The 20760-nt window shown below is 44.3% G+C and overlaps 1 protein-coding gene across 1 annotated transcript in view; it reads left to right on the top strand.

Annotated features, from left to right (window-relative positions):
- Nucleotides 1-396: 396 nt before the first annotated feature.
- LOC311119198 (lipopolysaccharide-responsive and beige-like anchor protein) overlaps nt 397-20760 on the top strand; it is a gene marked incomplete at its 5' end in the record, with an annotated part of 56686 nt that continues 36322 nt past the window's right edge. Inside the window, 3 exons of the mRNA XM_084193932.1 lie at nt 397-465; nt 7377-7544; nt 13523-13612. Coding sequence (XP_084050058.1) covers nt 397-465; nt 7377-7544; nt 13523-13612 — 327 coding nt within the window. The remainder of the gene's footprint in view (nt 466-7376; nt 7545-13522; nt 13613-20760) is intronic.

The following is a 20760-nucleotide window of genomic DNA, read 5'->3' as shown; positions in this document are numbered from 1 at the left end:
AACCATAGCACTTTCCCACTGTCTACTCTTTACCATTAATCATACATAACACTTTAGACTCGACCCACAGTCTACAGTGCAGTATATGCCAGGCCTCCCTCCAAGTCCCTCCAAATACTCTGTGACATGTTTGTTTTGGGGAGATTTTACACAATCACAACTCACTCTGCTTCTCGTCACCGGCCGAGCAGGATATTCACCCTGCTGTCTCGTCTCAGGTTCCACTTAGACCAGCAAGACGTTACAGTGTGTGTGTGTGTCTGGCAGATGACCCGTACCCAGAAGTCTCAGTGTTGTAAGCTGCATGATTGGCTGATTGGAGAGACAGAGGAAAAAGATGTGTGCGCTTGCACGGGGGCGCTTGCTTGTCTGTGCGTATCTGTGTAAGTTTTCCCGATGAGGGGCCACAGAGGCAGAGCTCAGAGCCTGGGCCCCCAGCACGGGAGAGGGGAACTGGGGGATGGCGTAAGGAATGAGAGCCTAGGAGGAGGCAGCAGCCGTGGAAGCTAACATTCCATTTCCTTTATTCACATGCCTACTGCAAACTGACGTCGGGCTCCTCGGCTACGGCGAGCTAATAGGACCTTTAATCAGACAAATGTAGCAAAACGAACCCCAGATGAAAGGAGGAGGAGATGCCTGGAAAGGAGTGGAGGAAGAGAGGGGGAGAGGGGGGGGAGAGGGGAAATATTATATGGGGATCTTGGGGATTTCTGTCATTTGTGGGCTGATTGGTTGATCTGATTTTCCCTGTATGTAAGTAGTGTTACTTAGCTGGGATCTGAGCTGTTGAATATTCTGTCTATATACAGTGTGGGTGTCTGATTTGATTTTGTCCATTGTGTTGTGAGTAGATTGTTTCTGCGGAGTGTAGGAGTGCGTAAGCCTGATGATTGTCTGCCCTAATCTAGTTGTAATCAATAGGGCACAGACAGGCTGTCACTCACATTGCCTACACTGGACATGTGTGTTCGTTTACACACACACTCACGCACACACACACATGCAAATGAGTGGATTGATTTGTTAAGTGACATTTTAACATCCTTACAGACAGGTTTCCTTACAGACAGGTTTCCTTAAGTCCTTAAAAAGGTTAAAAAGGTTTTTTAGGGCCTGGTAAGGAAGGGGAAAGCATTCAGTGGCACCCCATTAAGAGCAGTGAAATCCACCCCTATAAAGTTCAATGTATGGACAATGTACATTTAACTGCCAAAATAAAGGAAGCACCAACATGAAGTGTCTTAATAGGGCATTGGGCCACCACGAGCTGCCAAAACAGTTTCAATGCGCCTTGGCATAGATTCTACAGGTGTCTGGAATTCTATTGGAGGGATGTAGGGACAACATTCTTCCACAATAATTTCCATAATTTGGTGTTTTGTTGAGGGTGGTGGAAATGCTGTCTTAGGCTCTGCTTCAGAATCTCCCATAAGTGTTCAATTGGGTTGAGTCTGGTGATTGAGACAGACATACACACATGTTTGTTTTACTATCCTTGTGGAGACCAAACACTTGATTCCCATTCAAATTTACATTTTCCCTTACACCTAAACCTAACCCTAACCGTTAACTCTAAACTTAACTCCTAACCCCAGTTGTAACCTTAACCCTAAATCTAACCCCTAAACCTAAAATAGCCTTTTCCTTGTAGGGACTTCGGATCCCCACAAGGATAGTAAAACCAAACACACACCCACACACCATTTAAACCCGCTATGCTCCTTTGAGACCCCTCTTTCAAAGTCACTGAGAACTCTTCTTCTAACCATGGTAGCCAAAATAATGGGCAACTGGGCATTTGTATACATGACCCTAAGCATGATGCAATGTTAATTGCTTAATTAACTCAGGAACCACATCTGTGTGGAAGCACCTGCTTTCAATATACTTTGTATCCCTCATTTACTCAAGTGTTTCCATTATTTTGGCAGTTACTTGTATGTCACTGGTTGGTGGTTAGTTCCACTGTCCTAGTTTTACCACTATAAACCTATTCTGTACTGTAGGTCCTCAACTTGGACTGGTGACCAGGCAGAATAAATGTGTCTCTTACTAATAGGAAAGATGATAATAAAGTAACAATGGAGAAGCTCCATCTGTAACAGGTCTTTGGTAAACAATACGTTTTTATAATAAAATAAAAAATGATTAAATACATTTGGGAGAGTTAAGGGTCGAACGGCGGCTGAACCCAGTCTCTCCCTCCGGACTTCTGTCAACGGGAAGGCTGCCATCATATCCCAGAGTTCCCAGAATTCCATGGGGCAGGCAGCTGTGAGCAGCTCACACACGGCCCAGCTCAGCAGCACAGGAAGTCTGGCAGCTATTGGCTGACCCGACCCAGACCGTAACACAGTCGCAACCAGTCGGCACACATTATTAGTCAAGGGGTTTTGGGTCAGAGCAGGTCACCCCCGAACACATGCAAGCACGCACGCACGTAAACTCCTGGAAGCTTAGGCACAGACTCACACACATGAATGCTCACACACATGCGTGCTAATGCACACACACACACACACACACACACACAGGTCACCCCTGAGCCCCTGTTTATATGAAGGTAGCCCCTCTCCCCTTCCTCTCTGTAGCATCAGACAGACGTAGAGGAAACGTGAGCTTTGCGTGCCGTCACTTTTACCCAATCCTGTCCTGTGTTTTCATTGGAACCAACATCACAACCCAGACAGAGGAATTTAAGGAACGCTAAAATGAGACCCCGGGAAATTATACCCCACTTTTCTCCTCCCAGAAATCTATGAATAGAAATGTTTTTTGTCCTTTAGAGACAGATTTAAAATATATATTTATATATTATTGGTCATAATTCACCACTATAAATTGTTTAAATGTCTGGCAGTTGAAGCATCACACATGACTAGGCGACAAACTATTCTCAGTTGGCAACAAAGGGATCTCGGAACCTTTGACGATACACAGCAGTTGGTGATAGAAACCTCCTGATAACAGTAGTGTAGTGATATTTCGGTGCTATCCAACCCCTGCCAGGCATTTACATAAAGGCATGCTAAATTATTCATTAATTATCAGAGGATTCCCGGTGGAACAGGATGAAACAGACACTGGCTGCTAATTGGCCCATCAATAACCCTGCTGCCTGCTGGATCTCCCTTAGTGGATCTGGATCTCTCCTCAGGAATCTGTTGTCTCTCTGGTCTTCACAAGCCTTCTGGGCTCTAACGAAGAAGGGTTTTTAGATGAAGGCTTGGTGGCTGAAAGACCTTTAGCTTAACTAAGAAGGGTTTTTAGATGAAGGCTTGGTGGCTGAAAGACCTTTAGCTTAACTAAGAAGGGTTTTTAGATGTAGGCTTGGTGGCTGAAAGACCTTTAGCTTAACTAAGAAGGGTTTTTAGATGAAGGCTTGGTGGCTGAAAGACCTTTAGCTTAACTAAGAAGGGTTTTTAGATGAAGGCTTGGTGGCTGAAATGGGGGCTAAAATGAAACTGGTCCATTGTGACTGTTCATAATAAATCTGTAAAAAGTGCCTTGCAAAATTATTCATCCCCATTGGCGTTTTTCCTATTTTGTTGCATTACAACCTGTAATTTAAATGGATTTTTATTTGGATTTCATGTAATGGACATACACAAAATAGTCCAAATTGGTGAAGTGAAATTAAACAAATTTGGCGAACACCAAACGTTTCTTTACGCAATGGCTTTTTTTCTGGCCAATCTTCTGTAAAGCCCAGCTCTGTGGAGTGTACGGCTTAAAGTGGTCCTATGTACAGATACTCCAATCTCCGCTGTGGAGCTTTGGGCGGCAGGTAGCTTAGTGGTTAAGTTGTGCCAGTAACCGAAAGGTCGCTGGTTCTAATCCCTGAGTCGACTAGGTGAAAAATCTGTCTGTGCCCTTGAGCAAGGCACTTAACCCTAATTGCGCCTGTAAGTCGCTCTGGATAAGAAAGTCTGCTAAATGACGTAAATGTAACAAATGTAAATGTTATCTTTGGTCCCTTTGTTGCCTCTCTGAATTATGCCCTCCTTGCCTGGTCCGTGAGTTTTGGCTGGCGGCCCTCTCTTAGCAGGTTTGTTGTGGTGCCATATTCTTTCCATTTTTTAATAATGGATTTAATGGTGCTCCGTGGGATGTTCAAAGTTTCTGATATTTTTTTATAACCCAACCCTGATCTGTACTTCTCCACAACTTTGTCCCTGACCTGTTTGGAGAGCTCCTTGGTCTTTATGGTGCCGCTTGCATGGTGGTGCCCCTTGCTTAGTGGTGTTGCAGACTCTGGGGCCTTTCAGAACAGGTGTATATATACTGAGATCCTGTGACAGATTATGTGACACTTAGATTGCACACAGGTGGACTTTATTTAACTAATTATGTGACTTCTGAAGGTAAATGGTTGCACCAGATCTTATTTAGGGGCTTCATAGCAAAGGGGGTGAATACATATGCACTTTTCCGTTATTTATTTTTTAGAATTTTTTGAAACAAGTTATTTTTTTCATTTCACTTCACCAATTTGGACTATTTTGTGTGTCCATTACATGAAATCCAAATAAAAATCAATTTAAATTACAGGTTGTAATGCAACAAAATAGGAAAAACACCAAGGGGGATGAATACTTTTGCAAGGCACTGTAGAAGCCTAAGTGTTGTTGTCGTCCATTAGTTTACTCCAATTAGGGGAGGGGTTGGGGAAAATAATAAAGGAAAATATATATTTTTTAAATAAATATATAAATGATGCAGACAATTACATTGATGGAAGCTACAATCTATCTGCAATATTAAAGCTGATCTACCCCCTAAAAAATGTGTTGATCAAACGTGTCTGGGAGAACACAGGGTAGAATTGCCAATGGGCCTCTCTTTTAGCAGCGCAGACTGAGAGGCTTTGAAGACACACCACAGAGCTAGTTCACTATACCTCCGCAGGCACTACCAAACGCTCCCTGAATCACTGATGAGAGAGGGGATTTCTAGGCACTACCAAACGATTGCATCTCAGTCAGAGACAGACACACACACACACACACACACACACACACACACACACACACACACACACACACACACACACACACACACACACACAATACTATTCCCCTCTCCCCTTCCCCAAATGCTAGAACGTCATTACCATAAAGGCGGGCCTCTGGAGAGGGTGCTGCAATAACACAGGCTGTTCTTTGTTTCCCTGCCTTGATTGACAGGAGATTGCAGTGTACATTAAATGCCCATCAGACTCGGCATTAGTTTAGAAACAGAGGGGGCAGGGCCCTGTCAAAGGTCAAGCCTAGCGCATAATGTCTGATCTCTCTCTGTCACACACACACTCACCGGTCCCCCATCGGCCCCCAGTCAGCTTGCCATTAAGAGGCTTGTCCTGGATTCTAATAGATATGTAGCCCTAATCAAACGGATCACTCTCTGACACAGAGCTTTGAACATATTAACATAAGTGTGTTTATGTCAGAGGGAATGCAGACAAGAAGCCTGGACTCTGTACCTAAGGAGACTCCAGGGGTGTTCTGTTCCAAGGGTGTTCTGTTGGTTAATAATTACTCCCAAAACATTGGTATACTCTCATTTTTCCAAAATGAACGTGTTGTGGCGTGTTTGAAAGTATAAAGGGAAATACTAAAATAATCGAGCTATCTGTGGCTACTCATTTCACAATGTGTTTCCAGGTTGCCAAACTATAATTGAGGAATTATAATGGTTGAACATTTACAAAAAGAACCATGGCGTATAATAACCATAAACCTATTCACACAATTTGTTATGCACTTATATGACAAATGTTACCAGTCCTCATTTTAATAGTGTTCTTCCTCCACTCCACTTCCAGGCTGCGTCCCAGTTCTCTACTTAGTGCACATAGTGTGCTATCTATATATATATATAGTTAATATGGTTCCATTTGGGATGCAGACCCAGTTCCACATTAAAACCCAGAGACCTGTCAGTGGTCTGCCGCCCCAGGGCCTTTTCTCTCTCCTCGACGCCGACCAATTTATTGATATTGTTTCCACCTCTCATAAAGTCATTATACAAGAGCTTTCACAGTTTACCATCAGGCTGAGGCTCGATCGCCCCGTCGGGGGGATGTGTCATGATGGCAGACAGGCAGCAGACGTCTAGCGGATCGCTCTCTCTTTTTCTCGCTCGTCTCTTTCTCGTTCGCATCTCTCTCTCTCTCTCTCTCTCTCTCTCTCTCTCTCTCTCTCTCTCTCTCTCTCTCTCTCTCTCTGTGTGTCTGAATCTCGTCCTTCTCGCTCTCCCTTTCTCTCTCGCTCCCTTTCTTTCCCCGTCTCTTTCTTTCTCTCTCTCTGTCTCTCTCTCTCTCTCTCTGTCTCTCTCTCTCTCTCTCCGTCATTCCTCCCTGATTGAAAGTTATAATTAAGAGAGTGAGAGAAAATTAGAAGGAAAATTAACTGTCAAAAAGTCACATTTAAGTGAGTGATGGGCCAGCCCCGGCTCTAAACATTTAAATGATATAAATTGCCATTTAAGTGTACCGGTTTAATGTTTTGTCACAGAATTAATGTGACACAAGGCAGCAATGACAATCAAGGCCTCCTCATTCTAATTTGGAACGCGTTTAGAAGCCTTTGTTGTTGCCGTGCCGACAGCTTTTCCACAAATTAACACAATCGCTGTTTTTATGAGAAACCATAAATGTTTTCCCTCCTTTGCCGGCTAATGAGTAAAAAAACAGCTTGTATCTCAATGTTATGGCGAGACAGAGACATCTCAAAGCACCGCTATATACATTATCTAGTTTCGTCATCCCACGAAAGAGGAAGAAAGTCCAAAATGAGTCCCCAATGTACTACTAGAACAGAGTGTTCTCATGTTTAATGTTTTCACATTATTAGCATTGGAATCTTTTGGAGCATTTTCTTCATTATGCAGATCATAATCAGTGCTGCTCTTCTGCTATCTGCTTTTGAAATGACTTTGAACAAGTTCTGCTTTGAGTTGCAGCTTTTTGTGGGGGTTGGGGGGGGTGGAATAAACATTCTGGAATTACAACAATTAGTGCCGAACATAATTTGCAGTCTTGCAGTTTAGTAGGCCTGTATGCTCATAATGCTTCAGCAGACCTATATGCTAAAGAATCATTTGACTTTGTCTAATCCCCTCTTGTTTCTGTGGCTTATGAGTGACATCAACTTCAATAAATGATTTGCAAGGATTCCCTACCTCCTATTTTTTATATAATCTTTGGATCCTCTTGTACCACTCTATCTATCCAAATCCCCTCTAACCAGGATCCCTCACCGCCTCACTCTGAACATGGTTTGCATCTTTTCTGTTCAATATCTGCTCAATAACCGTTTCATTTAGCCAAATCCCCTCTAACCGTGGATTCTCCTCACCTCCTCTCTTCCCAGGCTCTGGAGAGTGAGTTTGTGTCGTGCCAGCTGCACCAGTGGATTGACCTGATCTTTGGCTACAAGCAGCAGGGTCCTGAGGCCACCAGGTCTCTCAACGTCTTCTACTACCTGACCTATGAAGGGACCATCAACCTCAACTCCATCACCGACCCCATGCTCAGAGAGGTGATGTAACACACAGAGTTGACATGACATTTTATGCATATTATTTGTTAGTCTTTTCCATCTCTAAAAGCCCCTGCTGGACATGAATTACTCCACGGTATCACACAAAACCATTAAAGCTCTTCACTGGGATGTTTAATCCAATTCAATTGGCATCAGCAAAAGGTATAATGCTCCGACATTATTGATGCTATTATTTGTGTTATATTCAACAGCAGGGCTGTGTGGTAAGTAAGTACTATTCAGTCAAGTTGACTAGGAGTTGCTGAACCCAGCAGGCTTTCTTCTCCAGCACTGGGATCCCTCTGAAAGTACTCGCTATATGAAGTGCTCCACTTTAAGGTCTGAGAAAGCCCTTAAAAATTGGGAGTGTGTTTGTGTTTTTCTCTCTACTTTCATTCATTATTCATCCTCCCTTCACTTTGAACTAACAGGCAGGCAGCCTCTCCCTCTCTCCCCACAGGAGCAACACAGTACACCAATATAGAAATAAACCATGGCTAGCCCGCTAGCTTACAGCGCTAACTCTCTCATTGACACTCTCACAAATCTGCGGCAGGCGAACAGGGTGCTGACCCCCACAACTACCGTTTCTCGTCTAAAACGGCGCCACTGAAGTGTAACTCAGGGTGCCAGACATGGCAGCCAGCCACTGAGACAGCCTCTTCTGGCCCAGAGTGCACTGTGTATACTGTGTAACCTCTAGGATCAGGACGATACCAGTATCATGATACTCGTTAGTATCGCAGCAAGGGAACAAAACACAAAGCGGGTTTAACTTCTTTAGGAAAACAGCTCTAATGTTGGAAACAAACATTATTTACATTATCAACATTATTCACATGTATAGCACACAATATTTAACATACAGCAGGTTTTTAAAGAACTAAAGAGATTGGTCTGCTTAGTGTTTTCATTTTTTGTAATGGAAAAAATATACCGATAACGGTATCGTCCCGGCTCTAATAGCCTCCAGAGATAACACAGTGTACCCTAAAAAGCTGGACAACATAACTTCCTCTATAATGCAATATTTATTTTATTGAAGATACTCTGAAGCCCCAAACAAATGATCCGTAACAAATATTATAATTGCTCTGATATCACAATTTAGCAATTACTAATGTTGTGTTTAATATGATTTTATGACACTATTATGACGTACAGTTTGAATAAAGTGTATACATTTGAAATCAACAACATTACCCGTTCACCAACTAAAACACATTTACACTCGGAACCTCCCTCCGAACTTTTACTATCAGAGACATGACCAGAAAAACACCATCTTGACATCAGCGTTCAACAAGGAGATAGTAGGGCGATAATAGTCATATTTTCCAGCAGTGCACTCACTGTGGTACAGTGTTTGAGGTTGATAAGCGTCAGTGGGTGTTAAGCTGAAGGTCAAAGTGACTCAACTGTTCCACTAGCTAGCTCTGGGATGGTTTGCTTAGGCTAATGTACAAGAGGACCCATCTTAAGAGTCACTCTCTTCATTAAATTCCCAGCTGACATTTATAAAGACGTGTGATGTTGGAAACTTGCTGGGAAGAGGTCACTGTCTCCTATACGCTTGCCCATACGACAATGTTATGGTATATAGGTATGTGATTATGTGGGGCCACTGGCAAGGCCAATCTTCTTTAGGGGCACTGGTCCGTATCTGATGAAGTCTCTATATTCTATACATTTAAATGATGGAGAAAGACCCCCTCTGCAGCGAGGCTGCAGTCATTTGATTTACTCAACCACTTGACAAGCTGGATCTGGAAGTAAAACATGCTGTTTTTATGCAAATAAACGCATCACAGTAACCGCATAACCGCACTTCGTTTTGAATGAAGGGAAATGAATAACCGAGGATGGCCTTGGTGTATTGTCTGGTTTGAGGGGGTTGTGCGACAACTCAAGGCAGGTTCCCGTTTGCGTGGGTATGTTTAATTTATACTCGTATTACGCGAAAGCTGTAAAATGCAGACTGTTCCCGTCTGTGTATTGTCACTGGTGTGCGACGGCCATGAGATTTTCCATAGTCGCAGACAAAGGACAGCGTGAGATGGAGAGAGAGATGGAGAGAGAGAGCAGGAGAGATGAGAGAGAGAGAGAGAGCAGGAGAGATGAGATGGAGAGAGAGAGCAGAAGAGATGGAGAGAGAGAGCAGGAGAGATGGAGAGAGAGCAGGAGAGATGGAGAGAGAGAGCAGGAGAGATGGAGAGAGAGAGCAGGAGAGATGGAGAGAGAGCAGGAGAGATGGAGAGAGAGAGAGAGAGCAGGAGAGATGGAGATTGAGAGCATGAGAGAGAGAGAGAGCAGGAGAGAGAGAGAGAGAGAGAGAGCAGGAGAGGGTGAGAAAGAGAGAGAGAGCAGGAGAGAGCGAGAAAGAGAAGGGGAACCCCTGTACCAGTACTCCCAGACTCTGTCCCAGTGCGGTAAGAAAGTGTTTCTCTTTATGTGGCATGAGTCAACACAGAGAAGAAGGAAGAGGAAGAAAGAAGAAGGGAGCTGATTTTCTCTCGGTGGCGGAGGGAGAGCATGAACAGGAAGCAATCACCGTCTGGGAAAACATGGCAAAGGTCTCCGCAGCGTTCCCTAATCTGCCTTGAGACATTCCAAACGCTCAGCTAGAACCCCCTCTCCACCCCATTCCACCCCACCCTCCACCCTACCATGGCATGGCCTGTGTAGACTAAGGCCTCTGGGGCAGGGAGCCTCTCTTCCAGCTGCCAGCCTGGCAGAAACCCAGAGCCAGTCCCTCCCTACCCTGTCCCTCCCTACCCCCCTCCACCACCACCCCTCCTCCATTGCCTGTTCTGACACAAACCAGCCTCGGAAGGCCTAGCCCAGACCAGACCAGGACCACGGCTGAAGCAGTTGTCACTCAGTAGTGGCAGGCTCCCCTGGCGTTACCCCCCCTCCATCCCAACCTCCACCCCCCTTGGCTCCTGGCCCTGACACGGCCCAGACTACGAACCCATTTCCACCTCTTCCACAGGCCTGCTTCCGCACAAACACTGAGGGGCTGAGGCTGGCTACGGCTCGGGGCTAGAGACGCATTGCTGGTTTATTTTACTAATTAAAACTAACGCCGGGGTTCAGTCGGGTGTGTGGAGAAACCTACCCAGCTGATTGGACTCTACACAGGGGGAGGAGGAGGGTGACAACAAACTCTTTCTTAGACTCACACACCTTCACTCCCTCTCTTCATTCATGTATATGTGTGTTCATGCAATACACCTCAAATCTCTTTCTCTCGCGTGCTGTCTCTCTTCAATCGTTCTCTCTTTCTCTCTCTCACACACACACACACACACAAACAAACAAACACACACACACTGTTTTTCTACTCTCTCTCTCTGATGGCACCATGCCGTGCGGGGTGTGGATTTATTCATTCTCCTGATCATCAGAGCAGCTCCAAGGTAAATAGTGGGTGTCAGAGATCCAATTTAGCAGCTGGTTGTATTAACCATGCACCATGCTCCTGGCCATGCCTGGGTAATGGGCCTCTAGCTGGAGAAATGACCGACCACAGCCCCCCTCTCCCCACTGGTCCTGGTAATGAATCTGCATGCGTGGGTAGGTAGGTGGTGGGCTCAAGCACATCTGGATGGGAATGAACTGAATGAGGTGATAAATCAGCGTCTGCCCTCGGTGCCCGCCATGCGATGCTCCAGTCACTGAGCATGAAGGGCAGCTGAATGGCAGGAGATGAGGAGGACTAAGTACGGAGCTACAGAGCGTGTTCTGTTGTCCTCTATAGAGGCCGTAGGGAGAGAGGCCAACATCTCACTATACTGTACACACAGTCCAGCTCATGATCTGATGGAAGTGGTCTTTTTATCATATTTTTGGTTGTTAAAATGTGATATCAGAGAAATGTTAATATAGGATTATTTGGTATTTAATTGAATAAGTATGGCATAATATAGGGATCTATATGGTAAGGCTTTTGCCAAATGTATTTTGGATGAACACGACAGACCACAGCTAATTACACCGGCACAGATGTTCCTAGGGGTCCTGACGGACTACCCCTCACACCCCAGGCTCACACACTTTGATCAATCACCTCAATTGAATCCTCCTGCTGGACTTGTGCCAAGCTACTAAGGCAGCTAGAGCTAGCGCCTGGAAACACCACTCACATTCACGCCACGGAAAATACTGAAAAGTGTTCTTATTCTGTGTCATTGACATTTCTATGTAAATCTGAAATGATCTTCTAAAAGTAATCTTTAGTTCCCCTTCATCCAACAGTGATGCTGTGAAGACATTGGGTTAGCTAGCTAGCGCTAATCGCTATCTTGCCCTGCCCTGACTCCCATTCCATTGACTTAATGACTTGGGCTTTTCCGAGAACCCCTACATGCATTGTCTGGTATTTCAAGATCCTCTTTCTGACTGTAGGTATGTGTCCCAAATGGCACCCTATTCCCTTAATAGTGCACTCCTTTTGACCAGGGCCCTATGTAGAGTGTAGGGTGCCATTTGGGATGCTCAGTAGATCATCTGTTTGTAATCGATGGCCCAGTCTAATGGACCCAGGAGTGGATTTACACTAAATAAAGAGGGAGGGACAGATCCCATTGTTCTCCTCAGCTGTGAGAGGAGAGGGGGATCAAAGCTTGACTGGCAGAGAAAAGAAGGGTGGGAGAGAGAAAGAGGGGGGAGAGAGAGGAGAGAGGGAGGGAGAGAGAGAGGTGGGGGGAGGGAGGGAGAACCAAAGCCCTGGGCTTTCTGACGCTCACATATCAACTGGCGTCGGTCGGAGGCCTGGAGTCTAGGCCGGGAGATTTTCTCCTACCTGTTAGAGATTAGGAACCATCTCTTTTTTAGTACACTGTGATCCTCCGCAAAAGCTGGAAGGTAGGATGGCAGGCAGAGCCTGGAGTATAGGTCTGGGTCTGAAATGACACCCACTTCCCTATGTAGTGCACTACTTTTGACCAGTCCAGATAGGGGTCTGGTCAAAAGAAGTGCACTAAATGGAGAATAGGGTGCCATTTCGCATGAATCCCAGGTATTAGTATACATTAAGTATAGTCTGAGTCTGCAGGCTTAGCTGAGTATCTCTCTCTCTCTCGTCTCTGGTTAGTTTCAGACAATAGGGATAAGCAGTGCCGTTCACAGCAATGCTTTCTCATGGAAATCCCATCTGCAGTCAGTACAGGCCTTCTCTATGAGATCACTCCCAGAGCCCAGGCCAACCCCGGCTCAGCCTCAACCACTGTAGTCTCACACAGTACTCTGCTCTTCTCCACACTCACTCTCTCACACAGTGCAGTCTCTCACTTAAGCTCTGTCTTTCCTGCCCAAGATCTTTCTCTCGCTCGCTCTCTCTCTCTCAATTCAATTTCAATTTAAGGGGCTTTATTGGCATGGGAAACATATGTTAACATTGCCAAAGCAAGTGAAATAGATGATAAACAAAAGTGAAATAAACTATAAAAAATGAACAGTAAACATTACACTCAGAAGTTCCAAAAGAATAAAGACATTTCAAATGTCATTCTGTCTATATACAATGTTGTAACAATGTGCAAACAGTTAAAGTACAAAATGGAAAATAAATAAACATAATTATGGGTTGTATTTACAATGTATTGGGTTGTATTTACTCTCTCTCTCTCTCTCTCTCTCTCTCTCTCTCTCTCTCTCTCTCTCTCGCTTTCTCTCTGTACCCCCATCTCACCTAGAGTCCTATACACACCTACCTCTGTTGCTGTATGTATTCTTTACTGTGTTGACCATACACTAGTACATCTCTCTGTCCTCCCAGCCCTGTGTTACTTTGACTCTGTGGCCCCTGATGTTGTCCAGAGCTGAGAGGCGGTGTCTCCTGTGACATTTATGGTCCTATATCTCTTAATTAGCGCCACCTAACACGCCTGTCTCTCCCCCCCCTCTCTCTCTCCCCCCCCCTCTCTCTCTCTCTCTCTCTATACCTCTCTCTCTCTCTCTCTCTCTCTCGCCAGGCTGTGGAGGCACAGATCAGGGGTTTCGGACAAACCCCATGTCAGCTGCTCATCGAGCCACACCCACCAAGGAGCTCCGCCATGCAGGTGGTGAGTCACACACACTCACACTCTACCCACAATGACCTCAATTACCTGGACTAACCTGTACCCCCGCACATTGACTCTGTACCGGTACCCCCTGTATATAGCCTCCCTACTGTTATTTTATTTTACTGCTGCTCTTCAATTATTTTTTACTTATCTATTTTTTACTTAACACTTATTTTTCTTACAACTGCATTGTTGGTTAAGGGCTTGTAAGTAAGCAATTCACTGTAAGGTCTACACCTGTTGTATTTGACACATCTGGCTTATATAATTAGATTTGATTTGACACAGACACACACACACACACACACACACACACACACACACACAGACTGACCACCATACCATACCCAGTACAGACCCATCTCCTCAGTAGTGAAGTATAGATTATAGAACCAATAGAATAGCCAGGAGAGCCATCCATCAGAGAGCTGCCTTGCTAAATGACTGTCTGACTGCTAGTATGTTGAATGACTGTCTGACTGTTAGAATGTTAAATGACTGTCTGGCTGTTAATATGTTAAATGACTGTCTGACTGCTAGTATGTTCAATGACTGTCTTACTGATAGTATGTTCAATGACTGTCTGACTGATAGTATGTTCAATGACTGTCTGACTGCTATTATGTTAATTGACTGTCTGACTGATAGTATGTTCAATGACTGTCTGACTGATAGTATGTTCAATGACTGTCTGACTGTTAGAATGTTCAATGACTGTCTGGCTGTTAATATGTTAAATGACTGTCTGACTGCTAGTATGTTCAATGACTGTCTTACTGATAGTATGTTCAATGACTGTCTGACTGATAGTATGTTCAATGACTGTCTGACTGCTATTATGTTAAATGACTGTCTGACTGATAGTATGTTAAATGACTGTCTGACTGCTAGTATGTTAAATGACTGTTTGACTGCTAGTATGTTCAATGACTGTCTGACTGCTAGTATGTTCAATGACTGTCTGGCTGCTAGTATGTTCAATGACTGTCTGGCTGCTAGTATGTTCAATGACTGTCTGACTGCTAGTATGTTCAATGACTGTCTGACTGCTAGTATGTTCAATGACTGTCTGACTGATAGTATGTTCAATGACTGTCTGACTGATAGTATGTTCAATGACTGTCTGACTGATAGTATGTTAAATGACTGTCTGACTGCTAGTATGTTCAATGACTGTCTGGCTGCTAGTATGTTCAATGACTGTCTGACTGATAGTATGTTCAATGACTGTCTGACTGATAGTATGTTCAATGACTGTCTGACTGCTAGTATGTTAATTGACTGTCTGACTGCTAGTATGTTCAATGACTGTCTGACTGCTAGTATGTTAATTGACTGTCTGACTGATAGTATGTTAAATGACTGTCTGACTGATAGTATGTTCAATGACTGTCTGACTGATAGTATGTTAAATGACTGTCTGACTGCTAGTATGTTCAATGACTGTCTGACTGCTAGTATGTTAATTGACTGTCTGACTGATAGTATGTTCAATGACTGTCTGACTGATAGTATGTTAAATGACTGTCTGACTGCTAGTATGTTCAATGACTGTCTGGCTGCTAGTATGTTAAATGACTGTCTGGCTGCTAATATGTTAAATGACTGTCTGACTGCTAGTATGTTAAATGACTGTTTGACTGCTAGTATGTTCAATGACTGTCTGACTGCTAGTATGTTCAATGACTGTATGGCTGCTAGTATGTTCAATGACTGTATGGCTGCTAGTATGTTCAATGACTGTCTGACTGCTAGTATGTTAAATGACTGTCTGACTGCTAGTATGTTAAATGACTGTCTGACTGATAGTATGTTCAATGACTGTCTGGCTGCTAGTATGTTAAATGACTGTCTGACTGCTAGTATGTTCAATGACTGTTTGACTGCTAGTATGTTCAATGACTGTCTGACTGCTAGTATGTTCAATGACTGTCTGGCTGCTAGTATGTTCAATGACTGTCTGGCTGCTAGTATGTTCAATGACTGTATGACTGCTAGTATGTTCAATGACTGTCTGACTGCTAGTATGTTCAATGACTGTCTGACTGCTAGTATGTTCAATGACTGTCTGACTGCTAGTATGTTCAATGACTGTCTGACTGATAGTATGTTCAATGACTGTCTGACTGATAGTATGTTAAATGACTGTCTGACTGCTAGTATGTTCAATGACTGTCTGGCTGCTAGTATGTTCAATGACTGTCTGACTGATAGTATGTTCAATGACTGTCTGACTGCTAGTATGTTCAATGACTGTCTGACTGCTAGTATGTTAAATGACTGTCTGACTGCTAGTATGTTAAATGACTGTCTGACTGCTAGTATGTTCAATGACTGTCTGGCTGCTAGTATGTTCAATGACTGTCTGGCTGCTAGTATGTTCAATGACTGTCTGGCTGCTAGTATGTTAAATGACTGTCTGACTGCTAGTATGTTAAATGACTGTTTGACTGCTAGTATGTTCAATGACTGTCTGACTGCTAGTATGTTCAATGACTGTCTGGCTGCTAGTATGTTCAATGACTGTCTGACTGCTAGTATGTTCAATTACTGTCTGACTGCTAGTATGTTCAATGACTGTCTGACTGATAGTATGTTCAATGACTGTCTGACTGATAGTATGTTCAATGACTGTCTGACTGATAGTATGTTCAATGACTGTCTGACTGATAGTATGTTAAATGACTGTCTGACTGCTAGTATGTTAAATGACTGTCTGACTGATAGTATGTTCAATGACTGTCTCTGCTTTGACTCACACTAGCCCCTCTATATTCCTTCCTTCTCCGTCCCCCGTCCCCGTCCCCGTCCCTGTCATCCCTCCATCCTAACCCTGGGAAACGTGAGCTCTGGTTTTGAACCCGTCTCCTCTCATCATCAGAGACGGGTGAGGTGTGATTTGGGGTGTAGGTGTGGCGGATGAGGGTGAATGGATTAGCACTGTGGAAACATGGTCCTGAGCCAAACTCCCACTCTACACCTTAGACAGACATAGACAGACGGGGGGACCAGGGGAGAACCAGAGGGAGGTGGACCGGCTGGGAACAATGGCCTAAAGGTGACAGGCTTTTAAGGGGCAGGAAGAGGGGGTGAGGCGGGTGACGTGCCGAGTTGAGCCCCCCAGAGCCCCCATTAGCGCGGTTGCCCTGTGGTGCTGACAGCTGGAGACCATTGGCACACACACATATACCCAAACACACACGCACATACCGCTGCCCATACGCCACCCATGTTTACCAAACACCCCATTAGTTCCTCACCGCAAATCCAAATAATGCTACATTCATGCACAGGTTTAGGGTCTAGGGTTTCCCCCAGACCTGGGTGCAAATACCACTTGAAATCTTTCAAACACTTTTAGCGTTTGCCTGCCTGGAGTGCCAGGTGGGTGAGGTTTGCACTTTTGGGACTTTCCTATTGTTTCAATTGCAACAGGCAAGCTCAATCAAGCACAGGTAAAGTATTTAAATTATTTCAAATGGTTTTTGAACCCAGGTCTTTTTTTAAATGTTGATTTAAAAAAATGCAGGGGTAGATCAGCTTTAATATTGCAGATATATTGTGGGTTCTATCAAATTAATTGTTTGCATAATTTCTAATCCACCTAATTTAGATTTTTTATTTCTTTATATTTTACCCCCTACCGTACCATCCCTCCCTGATTGGAGTAAATTTAATGGAAAACAATACTTCTACTGCTACTTACAGCTATTTTTGCTCACATGTACAGTACATGTAGTTAAATAATGATATATTCCTAATTTCCTCTCTCTGCAAGTGCTGAATTATCACCCACAGCGGCCAATCCACCATTCATTCTGATCTTAACTCTAGCCCTCTGATGTCCACAGATTAACCCATCTTTCCCTGTATAAGGCCATTTTGCTATTTCCTTTTGCAATACATCCCTCACTGTGATGTCTTGTGACGGTCGTGAGCTGTACAGTACGGTAAGGTGCAGTATATAACAGTACAGTAGGGTGGAGTACAGTACAGTAGGGTACAGTACAGTAGGGTACAGTACAGTAGGGATCAGTACAGTACTGTAGGGTTGGGTGCAGTACAGTAGGGTGCAGTGCAGTACAGTAGGGTGCAGTGCAATACAGTAGAGTCCCGTACAGTAGGGTAGGGTGCAGTGCATTAGGGTACAGTACAGTAAGGTGCAGTACATTACAGTGCAGTAGGGGGCTGTACAGTACAGTAGGGTGCAGTACAGTAGGGTATGGTGCTGTATAGTAGGGTACAGTACAGTAGGGTATGGTGCAGTACAGTAGGGTATGGTGCAGTACAGTAGGGTGCAGTAGAGTACTGTAGGGTGCAGTACGGTACAGTACATTAGAGTAGGGTGCATTAGGGTACAGTACAGTAGGGTGCAGTACATTACAGTGCAGTAGGGTGCTGTACAGTACAGTAGGGTATGGTGCAGTACAGTAGGGTATGGTGCAGTACAGTAGGGTGCAGTAGAGTACTGTAGGGTGCAGTACGGTACAGTACATTAGAGTAGGGTGCAGTACAGTAGGGTGGAGTGCAGTACGGTTGGGTACAGTACGGTGCGGTGCAGTACAGTAGGGTGCAGTACAGTACAGTAGGCTTCAATGCAATACAGTACAGTGCAGTACAGTAGGGTAGGGTGCATTAGGGTACAGTACAGTAGGGTGCAGTACAGTAGGGTGCAGTGCAGTACAGTAGGGTGCAGTACAGCAGGCTGCAGTGCAATACAGTAGAGTGCAGTACAGTATAGTAGGGTTTGGGTGCAGTGCATTAGGGTACAGTACAGTAGGATGCAGTACAGTACAGTACAGTAGGGTGCAGTACAGTACAGTAGGGTGCAGTACAGTAGGGTGCAGTACAGTGAGGTACAGTACAGTAGGGTACAGTACAGTGAGGTACAGTAGGGTACAGTACAGTGAGCTACAGTAGGGTACAGTACAGTGAGGTACATTAGGGTAGGGTACAGTACAGTGAGGTACAGTACAGTACAGTAGGGTAAAGTACAGTACATTAGGGTACAGTGAGGTACAGTACAGGACATTAGGGTACAGTATAGTGAGGTACAGTACAGTACAGTGAGGTACAGTACAGTACATTAGGGTACAGTGAGGTACAGTACAGTAGGGTACAGTACAGTACATTAGGGTACAGTACAGTGAGGTACAGTAAAGTAGGGTACAGTACATTAGGGTACAGTACAGTGAGGTACAGTACAGTACATTAGGGTACAGTACAGTGAGGTACAGTACATTAGGGTACAGTACAGTGAGGTGCAGTACAGTAAAGTAGAGTACAGTAGGGTACAGTACAGCGAGGTACAGTAGGAGCTGCTGAGATGAGAAGAAGGGAGCAGTAGAATAATGAGGGGAGAAACGGGGAGACACTTTCCTAGACAAATAAACGAGGTTGTTGAGCAGGGCCTGAATTCCCTGTGGTGAGACACACACGTACGCACACACATGTACGTACACACATACACACACACACACAGAAAAGAGAGGTTTTGACTTCCAAGGCAACACCAGAGAAAACCCATTGGAAACGCGACCCCAGTACTGGAGCAGGAGTGCACATGAGTCCGTACTTTCAAGTGGTTAAAGGTGTCTTGTATTTCATTGTTTGGCCTCTCCGGTGGTGGTAGGTGGGCCTGGTGTGTTTGGAGAGGCAGACTGATATTCACACTACCTTTCTCTTTCCCTTCACACCAGCAGCAGATGAGGGACTTCTTTCCTTCTCGCTCTTCTTTCCTTCTCTCTCTTCTTTCCTTCTCTCTCTCGTTTCTTTCTTTCTCTCTCTCGCTTTTTCTGCCTTGCACTCGCAATTTTTCTCTCTCTCTGACTCACCCCCATTTCTATCTCTTTACACCTCTCTTTGCTGTCTCTTTCTCTCCCACTGTCTCCTTCTCCACCTTTGTATCCCGTCCCTCCCTCCTCCATCTCCATCTCCCCCTGTCTGAGTGTAGTGTGGTGTCAGACTCCAGTCCTGGCATCTCCCCATGTTGGTGGTCAGTAATGACGTTGTCAGAGTACTCTAGTAGCCCGTTAAAACAACAGAGATTTACCCCAGTGGGCCTCTGACGTTATGCATGTGTACTATGTTCCCCAGCTCACTACAAGCATCCTGCAAATGGCTCCTCAGTCTGAATAAATGCTGTGTCTCAAATGGCACCCTATTTCATGTGGAGTGCACTTTATTTGACCAGAAACCTGGTCAAAAGTAGTGTACTATATGGAGGGAATAGGGTGCCATTTGGGACACACACTGGATAATATGTGTGAGCCAAGCCAGTAAAAACAACTCTTATCAGTAGAACTGAACTCACGTCGTTTAAAGTGAGTGTCGGTGTCTTGACAAAGCTTGCAACAAATGAACATTCTAATATGAAGATAGATACAAAGGGCTTTTTATTTGACCGTTTATGCGGCGACTGATTGTTACTAATGATAAAAGTATCAAGTTCACGTCTGACCATTGTCATGTTAATGCCTATTTCCTGAAGAGACCTGAGCAAATTCTGAGAATTTTGAGGAAGAATGTTGACTTTGCTCATTGATACAAGATAGATAAATAATGTCTAGCATGTACAGTAGTCCTTCTATTTAGAGGTTCAGTACAAGTAACTACTAGTAGCCTCTTGATTCATTACAGATGGTGTAGTATGTCAGACTAGAGGAGGACTCCAGTACCCAGCAGCCCTCACTAACAGGCTATTAATGGTGCCACATTTGATGAGGCGTTACCATAGAGATAGATAGAGCACTTTAGATGGCTGTAACTAACCACAGATGCCATAATGCAACACAGATACAAAGATGAGTCCTCTATCTATCTCTGTGGGCATTACAGACACTTTTAATAGAGAGGGTTAGGGAAGGAGCACTATAACAACGTTAACACAGGGAGTTACACAGAGGAGTTTTGTGCCATCGAGGGTATTCCCTATTTCACACATACACCCACACTATACCAATCCTGTGGATTTTTCTCCTCTTACGTTTTGTCTATTCGTTTGTTTGTCTTCCGTTTCAATGCTAAGACATGTTCTTCCTTTAGTATTGACACAAACTTTGTCTTTAAGAAATAGTTTTCTTATGTTTGTTTTTCTTGCCCTGACTTATAATCGATGGCATTATGTGAATAATGGTACTCTGCTT

Source organism: Coregonus lavaretus (assembly GCF_964263955.1).
Source record: "Coregonus lavaretus genome assembly, contig: HAP1_SCAFFOLD_2875, whole genome shotgun sequence".
Taxonomy (NCBI): Eukaryota; Metazoa; Chordata; class Actinopteri; order Salmoniformes; family Salmonidae; genus Coregonus; species Coregonus lavaretus.
Note: the sequence above shows the minus strand (reverse complement) of the source record. Positions and strands in the feature narration are given on the sequence as shown.